Here is a 17,258-nt window from a genome sequence, read left to right as displayed (position 1 = left end):
CTTAATATGGCAGCGCACACAGCACGGAGCAGCGCATGGGAGTGCTAGCAGACATTAGTATCGGTTTAGTGTAATGTAGCCCTGTGTCCCTTAGTTTAACACATTTCAACTCAAATTTAACATGTTTTAGCAAGTGCCGTGTGTTTCTTTGTGACAGTTACTTGTATGTTGGAGTAATAAGGTATGGTGTGTCACTTTGCTAACATTAGATAATGTGAGCTAGCCAGTGTTTTTGGAGGAGCCAGTCCGTTGACCTTGTGTTTATCTTCAGTCATAGTACTTTGTAATGCTTCATTTTTACTAATTACTTATTTGAGGTAACCGTCTATGTGGCCAATAATGTAAATAAAGTGTTGACTGAAGCTAATTTAGAAATAAATGCCATACTTTTTACATTTTACTCAAATTGCTAGCTAAATACCTGATTGAGATGTTTCCTTCACATAGGCAGTACGTACATTAAGGACGCAAGGACTCTTTCTATCTCGTCCCCTAAGCCATTACAGTACAATGTCTGCCTGGGTGACAAAAGAGGTAATGAGATGGGGATGCTTTTGCAGCCGCAGGTCTCTATGGCAACAGAGCAATCTAATGGGGAAGAAATCACCCAAATACACATCTTTCCCCAGTCAGCAGTTAGCACACATATGGGGCACAAAGCACCATCAGACATGCCTGGAAAGCAACCGTGTGAGTTCAGTGAGGTTCTACTCAAAGGGGACGATTCACAGTGAGGTCCTGGAAGAGAAGGAGCCTCTTTCCTCTCCCCTGGCAAAGTCTTCGCTGCCCGATGAGAACCAATCTGAAGAGACAGCCCCAAAGAAGACACAGTGGACTTCATCTTTAATGGACCGCCTGCAAAGCTGTGGCTCCCCGTCAGACGTGTTGGAGCTCACCTCCGAACGTGCACTCACGTTTAAGCAGATCAGCTCGTGCCTGTGCCACATCTGGTTCAGTACTAAGAAGATGTCGACTGATAACCAGCGCTACGAGCTGCAGCTCATGTTCGAGCATCCTGGTTTTGATGTGCTGCTGCAACAAGCCATGACGAGTGTGGGGCGAATGAGCAATGGAGACGTGGCTTATTCTCTCCTGAGTATGGTCAACATTGGGGTTCCTCAGGACAGCCGTGTGATCCAGACTTTTCTCAGAAACTGCCAGGTAGTTTGCGAAAGATTGACCATCAAGGAAATGTAATTTTCCATTTGGAAATGTTTTTGTTTTTAACCCAAGTTAATGTTATTGTCCACTAACAGGAGAATCTGAATGACATGGATGAGAGGAGCTTGTCCATCTTGGCCTCCTGTCTGCGAAACCTGGAGCCCAGCAACAACGCTGACGCACTGAAGGACGGCTTGAGGTCAGGATTGTGTTGTTGTTGTTAGGAAGACCCCGTGAGATATTTATATGACAACTTTTTTTTCAGATTTGGAAACATCTTCGTTTTGTTGTGGCTGTGTCCTAGGATGGTGGTTGAGGCCCGTCTTCCCGAGATCAAGAACGTAAAGGCTCTGCAGAATATGATGCGCATGTTGGGCAAAGACGCCCCAATGGGCCTCAAGCGCAAATTCGAGGTTGGTTTATGAGTCCTGGTTTTAACCATATTTAGTGTTTAGACCCTGATTTATTTGATTCTAAATTTCTCGAAGTTTATAATTGTGCAGAAATGTCCTTGACTATTTATTATTAGATAGTTATTATCTAATAACAGCTATCTCATTGAAATATCATAATATTTATAAACTACAGGGCATGACCAAGAAATGTCTTGTATTTCACCGTCTCGGTAACCGAATGCATTCCCCATTGACTCGCTCTGTCCCCTGCTTCCTCCAGGAGAAGGCCTTATCAATGTCGAATCGCTTCAGCCTTCTAGACTCCCAGCACATAATCACCGCGATGGCCTCAATGAAGTTCCACTCCAAACCACTGCTGGACATCTGCTGTAAGATAATTCAAGGTAAACACGGCTCTGAATTCTAGTCTATAAATGAAATCAGAAGTATTTCCTCATTGTCTGATTAACCTGCTAATCCCTCCTTTGGTAGAAAACATCAATGGGATCCCCTTCAACCAGCTGTTTGAAACCATGCAGTCGTGCAGGCAGCTGCAATACAGAGACTTGGAGCTGCTCACTGACTTGTCAGAACACGCCGCCTCTATGATCGACATATGGACTAAAAAACAGGTGCTGCAACAGAACCCTCGTAAAATCTCAATAATACAAACGGCTAAGCAAGAATCTATCTTTACAGGGTTCTGACGGTCATTAAAAACCTGGACATTCTAAATGCTAGTTCCAGGACCTGGAAAAGTCATGGAAACGTAACTAAAGTTGCATCAATTATAATTTATATTTTATCTAATCGCCGAAATAGTAATACTATAATGATAATAAATACTGTATAGTAATGAAACGTAAAATGGCTTTTAACTGACGAGGTATTTTGCTGGTGAGATTTTTTAATTAGTAGCTGTAGAAGCTAGTAAGCCTACTATTGGATTTGTTTTAGATAGGCACAACATGTGTCAGACCTTATTTTCCTGTTCCATGTTTCAGTGGTACCGCTGAGTAATTTTTTTAGGTCATGGAGAAGTCATTGAAAATCATTGGTGAAAAGTGTGTGAACCCTGTCTTTAAGTGTCTTTAAAAGTGTCTCCCTGTCTGTTCAGGTGGTCCTCTTCCTGTCTGTGTGTGAGAGGCTCGCCTTCTGTCCCACCGCAGTAATGGAGGCATTCGCTGGAAAAGTGATAGAAAATCCCAAAGTTCTGACACTGAAGGACCTGCTCTGCGTGGTCAAGGTTTACTCCACTCTCAACTACGATCTGCAGCACAGGAGACAGCAGTAGGTCACTCGCATGGCTTCAAATGATACTCAGACACAGGCCCTACAATTCATATGTAGCAGTAGATATACCTTTTTTTATTAAACAAATATTATTTATTTAGAATTTCTTTGTTTGTGAGCATGGATTATTATAATAAATATAAATTATCATCTACAAAATAACCTGACTCATACTGCATCATATTGGCAAGTTTTTGTATAAAGTCTGGTTTAAAACATTTCTTAATGCATCATTTAAATGACAATTGGTTTTCCTTTTTGCTGTGGCAGGTTCCTGGATAGTCTGATGCCGGCTCTGGTCTCCTATCTGCCCAAGATGTCCAGCTTTGAGTTGTTGAAGGTGGTCTACCATCTGTGTCTACTGGGCCACTTCCCCTCTGCACTCCTGGAGCCCCTCCTGCAGAGCAGCACACTGGAGAAGTTTAAATCCACAGGTAAGACAAACACAATCTGTTTTTTGTATTCCCCCCCACACTTGGACCTTTTGGACTTCATTTATCTGATTATTTTTCTCCTCAGATCCCAAATATCTCGTCAACCAGGAGAGGATGTTTCAGACGGTGAACTTGTGCCTCCATCTTGAGCATCCTGTGCTCCCTCAGCCCCTGACGGTGCCCCCCACTGTCCTGGGAGCCCCCGTCCTGGAGAGTCGAGCTGTGATCCCGGAGCTCTCGCAGTGCCTGCAGAGCATGATGGAGGACCAGGCGAACACCACTCTGCAGGAGAGGGTGCTGCTGTTGGGCTTCTACTTCATAGGTAAACACTATCTGGAGTACTTCTTTATTTGCCTTGCTCCACTTGCTAAGATAACTGAAGTATTCCGCTTGTGACTCGTAGATGGAGTGATAACCAAACCTCTGCCGTCTGAGACTGATAGCGGCGGTGCAGAGAGCAGACCGAGGTAAGCTCAGTCTGCAGGAGATAACAGCTGACTCTTACACACGTCTTCGTCGGTATTTTCTTTTTGATCTATCGTGATTATGTGAGGTCGTCGGGACGAAGGGTGGAGAGGATGTTCAGCCGCTCTTTTTGTCAGTCGGGCAAATCTGATTCCACAACCTTTTTTACAGATGCTTTGATATCATTTTGAACTCATAGGATATTCAGGTACACCCTTTAGTCACTTGCTTTCACTGAGGAACACAGGCTGGTAACAACCTAAGACATGGTTGAAAATGATGTGTTAAAAGGCTTATCCAGCAACTACCAACAGCTAAACAAATACAACTTCCATGTGTCTTTAAAAACGCTTTTTTAATTTGAAACCAAGACAAAAAAACCTATTAAAAAATCAAAGAAATGTAATAACTCCACTGTGTAAAGGTTAGTAGGTCTTTTAACCAAACACCGCTTTCCCCCGTCCTAGGATTGCAGTCCTTTTCCCAGCACCCTCTAGTTTCTGCTTTGGCACGTCCCATCCCCGCGGCACTCTGGCGCTCAAGATGCGCCACCTGAAGACCCTCGGATATGACCCTGTCTGGGTGAGACTGAGAGACGATTACACTTTGCCTCTGTCTTTCTAAGGATCGAGTTTAAACTGTTACTTTAAGTGTCAGAATAATATTGATTTCTTAATTTCCTGTAGCCTCTTAAATGAAACCTTCCTTCACCCACAGGTCCTCGTTGGACAATCGCTTGCTAACATTTGATCAGAAGACAAATTATACTTGACGAAGTTAGAGTAACACAATGTGCTTTGTCCTCCTCCTGTCCTCCAGGTGACGGAGCGGGAGCTGCAGTCTACGCCCGAGGAAAAGAGGACGGATTTCCTCAGGGGTCGGATCTTTCCAGAACACAGATCACAAGCTGAAGTGGAGAAACTAAACACGAACCAGGAGGCACGAACTGTGCAATCATCATGAACACACAGGTTGTGGTTTGCTATTTATAGCTTTGTATAGAATGAGGACGAGAAACAAATAAAGTATTGTGATAAATGTGCTCTGGTTTGGGCGTGTTTTCTTTTCTAAGGATGAAAAATCTGCATCTCATTTGGGGTTAATCATCCGTCTGCAATTTGCTCAAACCTAACAGAAACAACATGGTGGCGGTTGATGAGTAAGCTGCTGAATGAAACCCATAAAGATCCGTGTGCTCGCACAGAAACTGCAAGGTGAGCAGTGTCAAGGTAGTTCCTTTGAAGCACACAGGAAACCGTGCACATTGTTATCGTTTGCCTCTCCTTATAAACTCGATGTTCCTCAGAATGAGCGTGGAAAGAGATTCACACCAGAGTTTGTAGAATGTTTTATTATTTATTTCGAAATTGTGGTCACTCGTGATTCACCTCACGGGATATGCAAATGAGGTCAAATCCCCTCATTCAGACACGGATCTGTTTCGACCACAGAGGGGTTCCTGCAGCGGGAACAGAAGAGACGGTGAACGCTGCCTAAGATTTGTATTCTTTAAAAAAACTGATGTATAGAGAAAGAACGATGAACTTAACAAAACCTCGCTCAGGATATTTTTCTGAGCTACTTCACGGACACCTGTGTTTCTATATGTACACTAACAGGGGTAACGTTAGCTGAAGTGCCGTGGCCCAGGATTCTGGACCCATTTGTTCTTCCTGCGGTCCCGGGGTGCTTTGGGTTTGGTGTTCATGTAGTCAGTGTAGGACTCTGAGCTCCTCCACCTCACCTGTAAGAGAACACAGCATCATATATAATGCACTACCATACCCACATGGTCATAATGTCATATCAGTGAGGACGAAAGGGACAGGTCTTCTGGGTTTCATGGGTTTTTCTGTACCTTTCATAATTTCAAAGAAAAACGTTTTTGAATGAATAAGAAACACACATGAGTAAAATATTAAAGCATTTGAATATATTGAACAAGATCACAAAATGTACTTTAAGTAAGCTTTGTCTCTTTTTGTGTAGACAGTCTTACAATATTTTACGAACAATATATGTCTCTTTTTTGGTGTGCATCTAGTTTAATTATCTAGTCTTTTCTCCAGCTCTAAAAAGCTCAGAGGTTCTTGTTGTATTTTGAAATGCTTCCTTAGTTTCAAAGACATACATTCGAACATTTGACATACTGTTACAGCTGCTACCTTGTGCCTTTCACTGTGTGTGTGCAAATGAGCTGTGCCTTCCTATGCTGTCAGTGGCCGTCTCGACCACGCAACAATCGCGGGGATTGGAAATGCCCACTATAGTCCAAAGGGTCATAAAAGGACAATGGCTGTTGCTCTGTAGTTTAAATACCGGTTTCCCTCCAGACTCATGTAGTGTTACGTGATCTTACCCAGAAGATGCGTGCAATGATAGTGGCAGTTACGCCGTAAATGCTAAGGACTACAAGCCCCAGAATCCAAATCCAGAGAAGTCCATCAGTTTGACCTCCACCTGCTTTTGTGTTCAAACTGCATTGGTGTCCTGGAAGAAACATAATTCAGTGACTATATCCACACAATTATAAATATTCCCCTGTTTCCTTCCAACATTTAAGAGATATGTACCTTCTACTTGTACCAGGATGAACACAGTACTTGGCATTGTCTCAATGGGAGGGGGGTGAAAGACTGTGGCCTCGCATCTGTAGAGACCGAAGCTGCTGGCATTCACTCCCGTCAGCATGAAATGCACTGATTTATGTTCTCTGTTTTCATGTAGTTCGACTTCTGCCTTGGTCGGAGGTTTCCATGTGGTGTTTCCACTGCAAATCCTTTTTTGCTTGGAAATCGATTCTTCGTTCTTGAGGAGGTTCAAGGTCGCGTCTCGCTGGTTCAGCTCCGGGCAAGGCACGGGGGCATCGCCTCCGAAAGGTACGCAGATCATTTTCAGCTCTTCTGCAGAGAAAAATGTTGATAATATATTCTGAAAATATGTGTCTTTCACACCAATGTGAAACCAAAACCAACTTGCAAAGGAAACTTCCTGCACACATTGATTTATAAGCTAAGTGAAATTAACACTTTGGATCTCATCATTTCAGTGCACCTCCACCCCCACACGGATTTTATTCAAAAGCAGCACATTTGCCTCTTTTGCCCACAGTTCACAAGAATCACTTGAGTCAGCCTCTGAATGACTCAATTATGCCACTCAAGAGGTGGAGGTCTTGATTTACGGGATGAATTGAAATAGAGATTCTCAGTAACCTGTTATAGTCTTTAAATTGAGGCAACACTTTATTTTCAAATCTCCCTGTTGACTTGTTTACATAGAAACATCTCAACCCACAAATTCAGCCGACATTTTTAGACTTAAAGTATCCTCTTAGGCACAAACCAATATATAAACAGCCAATGAGATATATTCAGGATGGGGCACACCTCTGATATTTCTGATTTAAAATCCCACATTTTATATGCGTAAACTTAGCAATCAACCCTAGATACACAGTGTTCTCCTACCACATGAATCCTAACAATTACGAGTATATGAATGACTAAACTTACGTGTTTTGTCAGCCTGAGATAACCTGCAGCTCAGGAGGATCATGAACATCCAGCAAGCCTTCATCTTCTGCACAACTCGCCTCTCCCTCATCACCTAACGATAAATGTGATCAGGTACTGCGATATTACCAACCCGGGTTCAATGGAAGGGTTCATTTGACAATGCCTCAGTGTGTGTGATTACAACACTCCCACGGCGGTGCAGAGGGTGCAGATACACATCCTCTCGTGAGGGAAAACATCCTGTGGCAGAGAAACGCCTCCTCTGCTCAAGTTTCCGCTCTCTCCCAGAGATTGTGACATTTGATGCCTTACACATTTTGTTAATTTAACTGTGTTAATTTAGACATAAAGCAAGACGGATCTGTGAACCAATTATGTGTTATATTGCATCATTGTGTGGAGACAAAGATTAAAACAGTGGAAGGAAAAGCACACCTTTGGACAACTCTTAAGTATCTACATTTACTAGAATACCTTGTAAAATATGAAGCATGAAAGTTAAAGTATAGTAACACTCCCTTCTGCTGTGTAGCTGAATGTTGCACAGTTGGAGGTAAAGTGAGTGACCAAAAGTGCAATGACCTGGTGTTCCATGTTTAAATGTTTTCTGAACACTAAACTGACGTGTGTCTCCCCACATTAGCAAAGGCTGACTGGCAGAGAAAATGTCTGTGAATAACATACTCTCTTTACACTGTGTGAGTCATTGAGTATGACACATAAAGACTCATAACATGTACACTTTGTTAAAGTGAAAAGAAAAATGATTGTATAAAAAAATGGGGATGAGAAAAAAAGCAATGTCTTTGTTTGTCCACTAGATGGCGACACATCCCTTTATTTATTTAGTTGTCTTCTGTTACAAGCCACAACAAATGCTTTGCAGATACAAATGTATATTAATTGCAAACATTTCATTTACTTTTCTTCAGGTTTACCAGCCCAGAGCAGGGATTGGAGACCACACAAGGGTAGACCAAGTTTACTCTGTTGGAACACATGGTGGCAAATTCATGGGATTTGGAAATGGGGATTATGACATTTCACAAATGTTGTCTGTAATTCTAATTCAGAAAATGGATGAGGGGGGATTTGACTGGTTAGTAATGCCATGTGTCCATATGGATAACATGCAATAATCTCCTAATCTGGAACCAGTCCCCTTTTGTCTGCTGGGGGTGGCTTTAGGGGGCATCAGCAGGAACCCCCGCAGTGTGGGTGATAAAACCATTTTTTTAATCAACTTGTAAACTATTTTTTACAGAAAGTACTCTTCTTCTTTTTCTATTATTATAATTATTGTATTTATTATTATTTTGTTAGGGAATAGCTGCTGGAAACTGATGCTGCCTTCACTGTTCCTCAAAAACTCCTACTTTCAGGGTATACATTTTTGTAACCCTTTAATCATCAAAAAAATATACTTTATTTGTCAAATATTCATTTTGGGTAACAGTGCAATTTATCTATTTCCCAGTTGCACATATTCATATCGCCCTGTTTTGCTCGGTCATTCATTTTCTCTGCGATCAGCTTCAATATGAGATATTTCCGACGGCCCCTGAAGGCAGCGCGGGGCTGGACAGGAAACGACGGAGACGCGCAGCGTGTCTCCCTCCTCAGCAGGGAGAGAAGAATGGGAGAGGGACAGGGATTGTGTGTGTAGACGAGGCGACGACGGGTGAAAACATGAGGATAACGGGCTGTTTTTAACTAGATATATCTTCTAAAATCATAATTAAACCCATCATATCAGGAGTCTCCTCATTCCTCCCCCCGAGGGCAGGGATATCTGCTCTCCCATTGGAGAACACAGGAAAGGAGCCTCTTTGTGAATCCCGTCTGACTGTAAGTGGATATTTCGTTATTATTCCTGGAGGTTTTCACTCCCTATCTCCTTTTTCCTCTCTTTTAAATAAGCATGTTGAGAAACTACCAATGTCAATCCTAAATAAACGAGCATTTATCAACCTGGGTGGTTCGAGGCGGTACTCTTATGTTAACCACACTAAAGCAAGCACCGCTAGGTATTAAGAGACGATACATTGTGTATGTGTCGTTCCCTGTTAGAGGAAAGTGTGTGTTGTGTGGCAGGGTGTTTGAATGGGGGGTTTGTGTGTCCCCTATGCGGCCATTGAACAATCCCTTTCTTGGGGAGAAAGGGCGTGCAGCGTTTGGGCCGACTGGGAAAAGAGCCGCAGCTTTCCATATGGGAGAGGTATTAAATCTTTTGTTGTGTTGCTCTTATGTTGCCAAAGCCGAGCCCAGGCACTCTTTTTCTGATATTAAACCCCTCATTTTCCTCCCTTGCATCTGTGACAGAGCTGTGTGTCTCCACCCTGTTCAGAGGGAGGAGGCTGGTACTACTAATGGCCGATGCTTTTGTCGCGTTAATGTCTGTATTTTACCAGTGCGTTTTTCAAACACTACATTTGATGTCTTTTAGAAACGGTTACATACGTGGTAATGTATGTTAGTGTGGTTCTGTTGAGCCCATTATCAGTCACCTCCATCACTGCAGCTCCGTTTTATTTCCCATTGTTGGATGTCGCCTCCGGCAGCACACTGGAGAGCCAGTTTGGCCAGTGGCTATCACCAGTCTCACATTAGCACCCACTGCAGCCAGAGGAATTACCTTCAAAATCAGATTATTTTGTACACAACACATATCTTTCGAGTCTTATAAAAAAAAGTTCAAGCTTAAGGTCATATTCTGATGTTGCTTCTTTACTATCAGAATAACATGGAGGTTAAACCAAGTACTCGGTGTTCCTTCTTTAGCCCCCGTCTCGGATGCTTCAGACATGAACACAGGAAAGATAATGACCCCTTCATGACAGTGGGGGTCAAAGGTCATTTGTAGAGGGGCTGCAGACCACCGCCTGTCTGGCTGCCATATGTACCCAGGTTAGCACGGTAAAATGTGTGTGTGTGTGTGTGTTATTTACACTACCAAGGCCAGGCGAGGACAGTTTTCTCACTGTCTGTTCAGGGGTGAATAGTACACAAAACAAACACACAAATGGCCAGTAAAGACCCCACTTGGCCCTGCCTTTATTCCCCACTGTGGCATTATAATGGGCCGTCTGTGTCCTTAAGGCACGCTTGATTTGCATCCACAAAGCACTAGACTAGAAGCACATTACCCTGGGCATGGGGCAGGGCTGCAACAATGCAGCCATTCGCTTACAGTGCAGTTAATGGGATGAGCATAACTACCGGCCTTCTGGTCGCCTCCCCTCAGGCAGATGCCCTTAAGCTTGTTGTTTTTTTGCAAGAGGAAAATAGAGTTCGGTGTCGGCTGTAATTTACCGTCTGGTCGGGGACACGGCAGAGGACAGACAATGAGTGATTGCACGAGCACATCTGGAAAACCATGCTGTTTTCCATTGGGGTTTTGTTATTGTGTCTCTGCTTCCTGTGTCTGGTTATGAATGAAGGAACATTTGTTATCGACTGTGTAGAAGGACGGGTTACAGGAATGGCTGTTTTTATTGTTAGAGGCACTTTTTCTGGCTGAATTGCAACAGTTGTATTGTCCTTATAATGCATTGAACAGTATTATATTTGATTTGTGCTAAAGAACAGGATTTTGTTGTGATGGCATAAGTACAAACGGCTATAAAAAGTAAAAGTAGACATGCCGCAACAAGGCATTCCCAAGGCTGTGTAGTCCTGAAGTCGCTGCGTTCCGGCCGTATGGTATACAGCTCAGTCCTACAAAGCTCCGTCATGGATTACATTTCCAGCCACAGAGGTAAAACACATGTTAGAAGCGAGCGTGTCATCTCACTGCTCCCGTTTAAAAACACACGTAGGGGATTTTGCACCGTCAGCTTTTTTTAATCCGAGGCTTTTGAAGGGAGAACCGAGGGTATATATTTTGAAAGGGCTCGGAACACATCACCAGGAACATGGATGGTTTTCTCATTCGTGCACTCGGTCTTGTTTTGCCAGAAGTGGAAGGGAAGGAGAAAAAGCAGCCCGTCTGTTTTCCTCCATCCATCTCTCCGCTGCCTTTCATCCTCTATTTTTTTTTACGTACGCTGGATTTCCTCGGGATGTAGTTGATTAGATGAGAAAAACAGTTGTCAAATAAATGTTGGACTTGAGGAGTGATCCCATGAGAGGAGAAGAAAGATGTGTGTGTGTGTGTGTGTGTTGGCATCTGCAAAGTCCATGCATCCATCAGCACTTTACTGTGTCGTGCGAGTCGCAAAGGGCCATGTCTGACCTCCACCCATGTCCCTGGGCGCTAGTCTGCTCTGCACAAAAGCTCCAGAGACCGACTCTGAGGGGTGGTTGGTGTAAGTTTACCCAGGTTGTGTTACAGCCGGGGGTGTAGGTGGGTAAAGGAGGGTAGGGGGGGAGGATGGCACTTCAAACGCAAACTTCAACACATGGATGGAGACCCGGAGGGGACTGTGTAACCTGATATGCCCACTTATAAAATGTTGGCTTGTGGCTGCATTCCAACAGTTTAATTGTACCTATAATGTGTTGGATTCAGTATTTTATTTTGCGTGCCCAAAAAAAAAAACTGGATTTCTTTTGATGGCATGAACAAACATAACCAAGAAAAAGCCTGTAATACAGCACCTCATACACGCGCTGAAGAAGTCATTGCGTTCAGGCAGTATTCCCGATTTAGGATCAGTGAAGTATATCCTAACCCTTTTATCTTATCGAAGATCATACCTTGCTTTGAGTTGGGAATAAACGGCAGAAGGCCACCAGCAGCTGCATCAGTACCCAGCTCCTTGATGCCAGGGTGTGTCATACGAGAGGGAAACGGTCTCCCTCCACCTGGGTGTGTCCCCCTCTTGTCACAGGCACGTGCTCCTGGCCTCTATAGGGCCTTGTTCTGCTAACATTTTGCTGACCTTTGGCGGCAGCTGCCCCTGCCGTTTGAAAACACAAAGACAAATGGCTAACCAAGCCCGCGTGGCGACGGCCACTCTCTCCTGCTGCAGATACAGGGCGGCTCTTCCTGTTAGCCACACACACACACACACACACACACACACACCCCCCTATCAATGCCCTCTATTGCAGGAAAATACCTACTGACTTTCTGTTCTTTGGCACAGAGAATAGTATGTGTAAGGCCTTTAAAAAAAAAAACATGCACTTTTACTTTCTTTCACCTCCATTGTTTTCAATTCAAATGCACAACCAGGAAATGTGGAAGCGGTGTTGGGTCGAGCCTGCCTTAGCTTAAGCACAGTATGGCCCATGCAGCTTCTCTCCGGCTGCACAGCTGATTGAAACAGGCAGAAGGAGGGCAGCCTCTCCTCTTTATTTCCAGTGCAATACATGATCTGGGTCCTAGTTCAGCAGGTGCACTCAAGCGCACACACACACACGTGGTATATAGAGACACCTACAGATATAAACGGTTTGGATTATAGACGATTGGATGTCAGCTGAGTTTTCATATCGGTGCCGTTGGGGGAAGGTTTTCACCCGCAGCACTTTCACCAGCGTGTACATTTTGAGTTCTGGTCCTGGTGGGATTCACACTCTTAAAGGAAAAGTCCACTTTGAGATATTTTGACACCGTTCAATGTTATTCATGCGCAGTGCGTTTCAGGAATTTCTTTCTAATGAATTGTTGTAATGTCCCCTCAAACAGCCGTGGATCCTTGCATGCATTTCCCAGATTACCTTTCAACAGCATTAAGAGGACCGGTCTGCACTTACACAAAGTTATCATTTACAGGATGCACATGTTTAAGTGGCTGATATTTGCATCCCCACACACTCAAATCCCATCCATTACTATTTGCGGTTGCATTGCATTCTGGTCCACAGGGGCGACTGTAATTTGATATACCTGTTAGGATGGATCCCACCGGTGTAATTGCTAAGCATTTGTAGATAATTATGGGTCTGAAAAAACACGACTCTTTGATTCCTGAGGGGTAGAAACCTAAATGTGTTTTTGATCAGACCATTCAGTCTGTCAGTCTTCACCTCCGCTTCTCCCATGACCTATTTCCCCACATTGTCCCTTTTGTGTTCCACCTCTCTCTCTCTGTATGGTGTGCTTAAGCATTATGACTTTGACAATGGCAGGTGGCTGATTCTCACTGCTGGGCCACCGATAAGGACACCCCCCCTCTTCTTCTACTGTATTACAAATTATCTGCAGTTAATGCAAAAGATCATGTGACAGGAAATGGGGTAAAAAGTGTCTCTCTTGATTGTTACTCTATCCCATGCACGATCAACACCTGCGACCGCATCGGAGCCTTGAGGCCACTTCCTTTTAAGTGGAGTTGCACACAGTTGGGGACTCGACCTGAAATGGATCCGAACATCCAAGGCTGGAAACGGGAATTTCATCCCAGTGGGAATTCTCTGCTATAATTCCAGCGGACGCATCAGGTATCGGCGAGCAGAGCGTCGTCGTGGAGACGGTGATTTATGGCATCGTGTGTCTTCCTTTACCCCACCTGCCTATGTGAGTCCAGTTAAAGCTCCGCAGCGGTCCTGGGATGGGCTGATGGATGGGCGGCCTGTCTGCGTGGATTGAGCTGGGCCACGGATAATGGCTCTTTGACACGGAGAGAACAGAAAGGGCTTAAGGCGAGCAGGAGTGCTTCGGAGAAAGTAGCATGAAGAGCACACAAAGTGCAGACTCAGAGAAAAAACATGGCTGCCGCATAAAAAAATATGCATTATTGACTGGGTGATGTATGATCCGTCTGGTGCGAGACAGAGACTCGCACAAAGTGGATTTATTCCCTTCTCTGTGTATTGCTTTCCCGTGCGCTATTTAGCATCTTTGATTTAATTAGATGAAATGGCCGGCCCGTTGCAGCAGAGCATGCGATGTGTTGCAGCGGGGTAAACACCGCTGTGTCGTCTCTCAGAGTTCAGCTGGTTCTCATGAAGGCATAACAGCTGTGTGTGTGTGTGTGTTTATGGGGCTGGGGCTATGGTGTCTGTTTGCCTTTGTGCACTCTCTGGTAACACTAACAGCCCGTCATACGGATGCAAGCGAAGACGTGTTTTCCCTCGCCCCCTGCGAAACGCCTGCCACTGGGCCCAAAAAGAAGTTTACTTGTACAGTTGCCTTTTAATCATTGACCTCCGGGTTACATTCCAGTCGAAGCCACTGAGGATTTACACACCTCTGGGATACACTAACAATGCTGCATGCTGAGAGTTGGGGTTACGGCGATTATAGCGTCCTTAGGTTAGCATCACATTGTGGGGGGGGGGGGGGGTGAAAACAGCGTATGTGTTGAATCATTGAAACAAAAATATTGCCACGCAAAGAAAAGATTGTGCTAAGCGCTCCAACTACTCCAACTGTGTGTTCAGTTCAAGGCGGGTACTCGCAGTACACATACAAACTGGGGCTGAAATTGCCTGTTATCCCATTAAATATGCACTGTAACCTACTTTCCCCCCCAACGACACTCTCACCCATAATCATGAAAGTTACTCATGTCTGTTAGAAGTAGCTCCACTATGCAGGCGGTGCTGGAGCGCGCGGTGGAGCCTCGGGGAAACGAGAGGGCGTTGGAAAGCAGCCATTCTTTGTCACATCGTAACATCCCGAGGGGCACCACACGGCGGCATTTCACTAGAGCCCAAATGTTTTGGCAAAGCGGTGAAACGCCAGTGAGGAAGAGGGGGACATATCTGTGAGAGGAAAGAAGTATCGGATGGAGAGGACGAGAGTTATGAGAACGCAGCAGCTGATGTGAAATACGACGGCGTGGAAACACTGAGGTCATTCCCCGTCCCTTTGCCAAAGCCTTGAACACTTGGCTTCGCGTTAGTGCGCTACATTTGCTGTACAGTCCAAACTTTGGCAGGCTGCTCCATTTTTTTTTTCTTCTTCTTCTTAGGTTCATGTAGGACACTGCAGGAATCTCCAGTTTCCAGCAGTGGCCCACGACGCAGCGAGAACACAGCCGCGCGGGCCTTTGCAGAAGCCGATTGACACATTTTTGCGCGAGACTCCCTTGACAGTCACTCAGACCTGCAGGCTTAATCTCACAAAATTGTGTGTGTGTGTGTGTGTGTGTGTGTGTGTGTGTGTGTGTGTGTGTGTGTGTGTGTGTGTGTGTCTTTTGCCAAATCTCATTGACTAATACCCTGGCAGCTCTGCGAGGGAGCCCGAGCCTCCATTGAAAGACTCTCTGGTGAAGTCAGTGGCTGAGTAGCTTGCTAATCTCTCTCTGCTCCGCTGATCTTCACTCTCGAGTGAATCCGGATTATTTCATCTAGATCTGCCCCGCGTTCGGCACCATGACCTGCTGTAAGGCGGTGGGGAGGGCACATCAGGGGTCAGTCAGCTTGACCCCTCACCCCCAACTGCTGTCGGTGAGAGACTTACAACGAAACGGCTTAAATGAGATGTGACATTTCTCTCCCATCAGCTGTGATCAAGCGCTGATGAGCTTTGAGAGTTGATTTCGTCGGCAGTGAAATTAAATCGGCGCACACAAAGGACCATTCTCCTCCAACACAAGGTCCTCCGTCGACTAGTACAAGAGGCATTTGATCGTGTAACTGTATGTGTGTGTTACTTTACCCGTAAACCCCACTGGCAGCTTGCCAGCCAATGGGACCTCCACCAGATCCCACTGGCCATCGTGGGAACATTCCTGACGCAGCATTATTCCATAATTCCCACCATGTGTGGTTTTTCCAGAGGAGAGTGCTGGCCTGCGCAGACCGTGGAGAATCCCAGTGAGGAGAGCAGCTCAGCTCCTTGTAATCGCAACCAGGCCTCACGGTGCGAGAGAGGGGAACGCCGAGTACCCACTTTGTGTTCATATGAATCACTGACGAGCCGCTCGAACTGAATAAAGCAGCCCAGAAACGTATCCGACATTCAAGTGGCTTTGTATTGAACTGCTGTACTGAGGTTAGCGAGTCAACAATGTGAACGTTAAGAGTAGCAGTGGTATAAAGCTATAGGCTGATCAATACTAATGCGCCTTCCCATCACTCAGCCCACTGACGGCTTCCCTCATGCCCTTACAGGATCCTCAGGGTCACTGCTGAGTCCTTGTTCTGAGAGCACATGTAGGGTGCTGTTGGCCTTCTCCGATCAATACATCTCCCCAGGTCCTGCCATTGTTACCCAGATCAGTAGGGACTTAGGAGTATGTCTACTTTGTGTTGTGAATGATAGGAGAACACCAGATCAAAGCACTTCAGTGTCTTGTAATTCATCTCATTTCCAGGTGCTATATATGAGGGGGATGCGTCTGTAATCATTAATCTGTCGCCTGTCTACGTTACATCACACTCCCCTCCAACGGTTTATAGAATGTTTTATTGTCATGTAATAATGTACACTGCTGTGTCATCCTGAATAACGAAGACGCTGTGTAGTGTATCGTTTCCTGCCGTTCTTTAATGTCAGTTTAGGACAAGTGTGTTAAGTGTTAATATAAAGCCATCACTCCAGTACTTTGTTACCAAACTCTCCTCAGAGGACGTACTTCTCCCAGTCTGATTAGTAGCACAGTCCCCACACACTGTCCACTGTCTAGCGGCGCCTTATTACTCATGTGCTGTACTTCCCCGACTACAGTCCTGTCTTTCTTTTCCTGCTGTGACATCATCATCACCTCAGCTCGCCCACGGCCCTGCCCTGCTTCCACTTCCTGCCACGACAGGAAGTGAGCTGCCCAGAAGGATTTCTGCTAATGGGGGAAGTGAGGGTGGACAAGGGCACACCTGTGTCCACTACATAGGGCTCTGTGTGTGTCCCTGGTCTGTTGTTGAAGTGCGGCACCAAGCTAGGCCACGTCAAGTCTCCTGAAGCCAGCTGTTGTTCAGTGCATGCATGGAAGGTGTTGTTTTCAGGGCGTCATGCACTTGCTCCAACAGCACTACTCTGGTTTTAGAGTTTGACAGAGAGCATATCAAATGGGAAAGTCAAATGTTCACTGTTTACTATTCCTGCTCCCACCTGTGATGTGGAGCGTGACACTCCGGGAAAAATAACATAAAAGCCT

The 17,258-nt window shown here is 45.1% G+C and overlaps 3 protein-coding genes across 5 annotated transcripts in view; 2 read left to right on the top strand and 1 right to left on the bottom strand.

Annotated features, from left to right (window-relative positions):
* The first annotated feature begins 23 nt into the window (after positions 1–23).
* On the top strand, positions 24–4,790 carry fastkd2 (FAST kinase domains 2). Of its 3 annotated transcripts, none has more exons than XM_034100721.2 (12): positions 24–181; positions 452–1,161; positions 1,257–1,360; positions 1,466–1,574; positions 1,837–1,960; positions 2,049–2,188; positions 2,674–2,846; positions 3,120–3,283; positions 3,369–3,605; positions 3,687–3,750; positions 4,216–4,330; positions 4,568–4,790. In XM_034100721.2, the coding sequence occupies exons 2-12, from the start codon at positions 511–513 to the stop codon at positions 4,709–4,711; spliced, it is 2,025 nt and encodes a 674-aa protein (XP_033956612.1). In that variant the 5' UTR covers positions 24–181; positions 452–510; the 3' UTR covers positions 4,712–4,790. The 3 variants fall into 3 exon arrangements, with proteins under 3 accessions (XP_033956612.1, XP_033956601.1, XP_033956591.1); XM_034100710.2 differs by having other exon boundaries at positions 448–1,161; XM_034100700.2 differs by having other exon boundaries at positions 24–1,161.
* A 310-nt stretch (positions 4,791–5,100) lies between these two features.
* Positions 5,101–7,464, bottom strand: LOC117459812 (uncharacterized). Its single transcript, XM_034100946.1, has 4 exons — positions 7,264–7,464; positions 6,322–6,651; positions 6,108–6,238; positions 5,101–5,492 (listed from the first exon to the last, which is right to left on the bottom strand). Exons 1-4 carry the CDS (start codon positions 7,352–7,354, stop codon positions 5,376–5,378), a joined length of 669 nt encoding a protein of 222 aa, XP_033956837.1. The 5' UTR covers positions 7,355–7,464; the 3' UTR covers positions 5,101–5,375.
* A 1,391-nt stretch (positions 7,465–8,855) lies between these two features.
* Positions 8,856–17,258, top strand: part of LOC117456202 (ras-associated and pleckstrin homology domains-containing protein 1-like) — a 36,950-nt gene continuing 28,547 nt past the window's right edge. Inside the window, 1 exon segment of the mRNA XM_071205027.1 lies at positions 8,856–9,114. The gene's annotated coding sequence lies outside the window, so the exon portion shown is untranslated.

The sequence above is a fragment of the Pseudochaenichthys georgianus genome, chromosome 2 (assembly GCF_902827115.2).
Source record: "Pseudochaenichthys georgianus chromosome 2, fPseGeo1.2, whole genome shotgun sequence".
Classification (NCBI taxonomy): domain Eukaryota; kingdom Metazoa; phylum Chordata; class Actinopteri; order Perciformes; family Channichthyidae; genus Pseudochaenichthys; species Pseudochaenichthys georgianus.
This window is presented reverse-complemented; position numbering and strand designations above follow the sequence as displayed.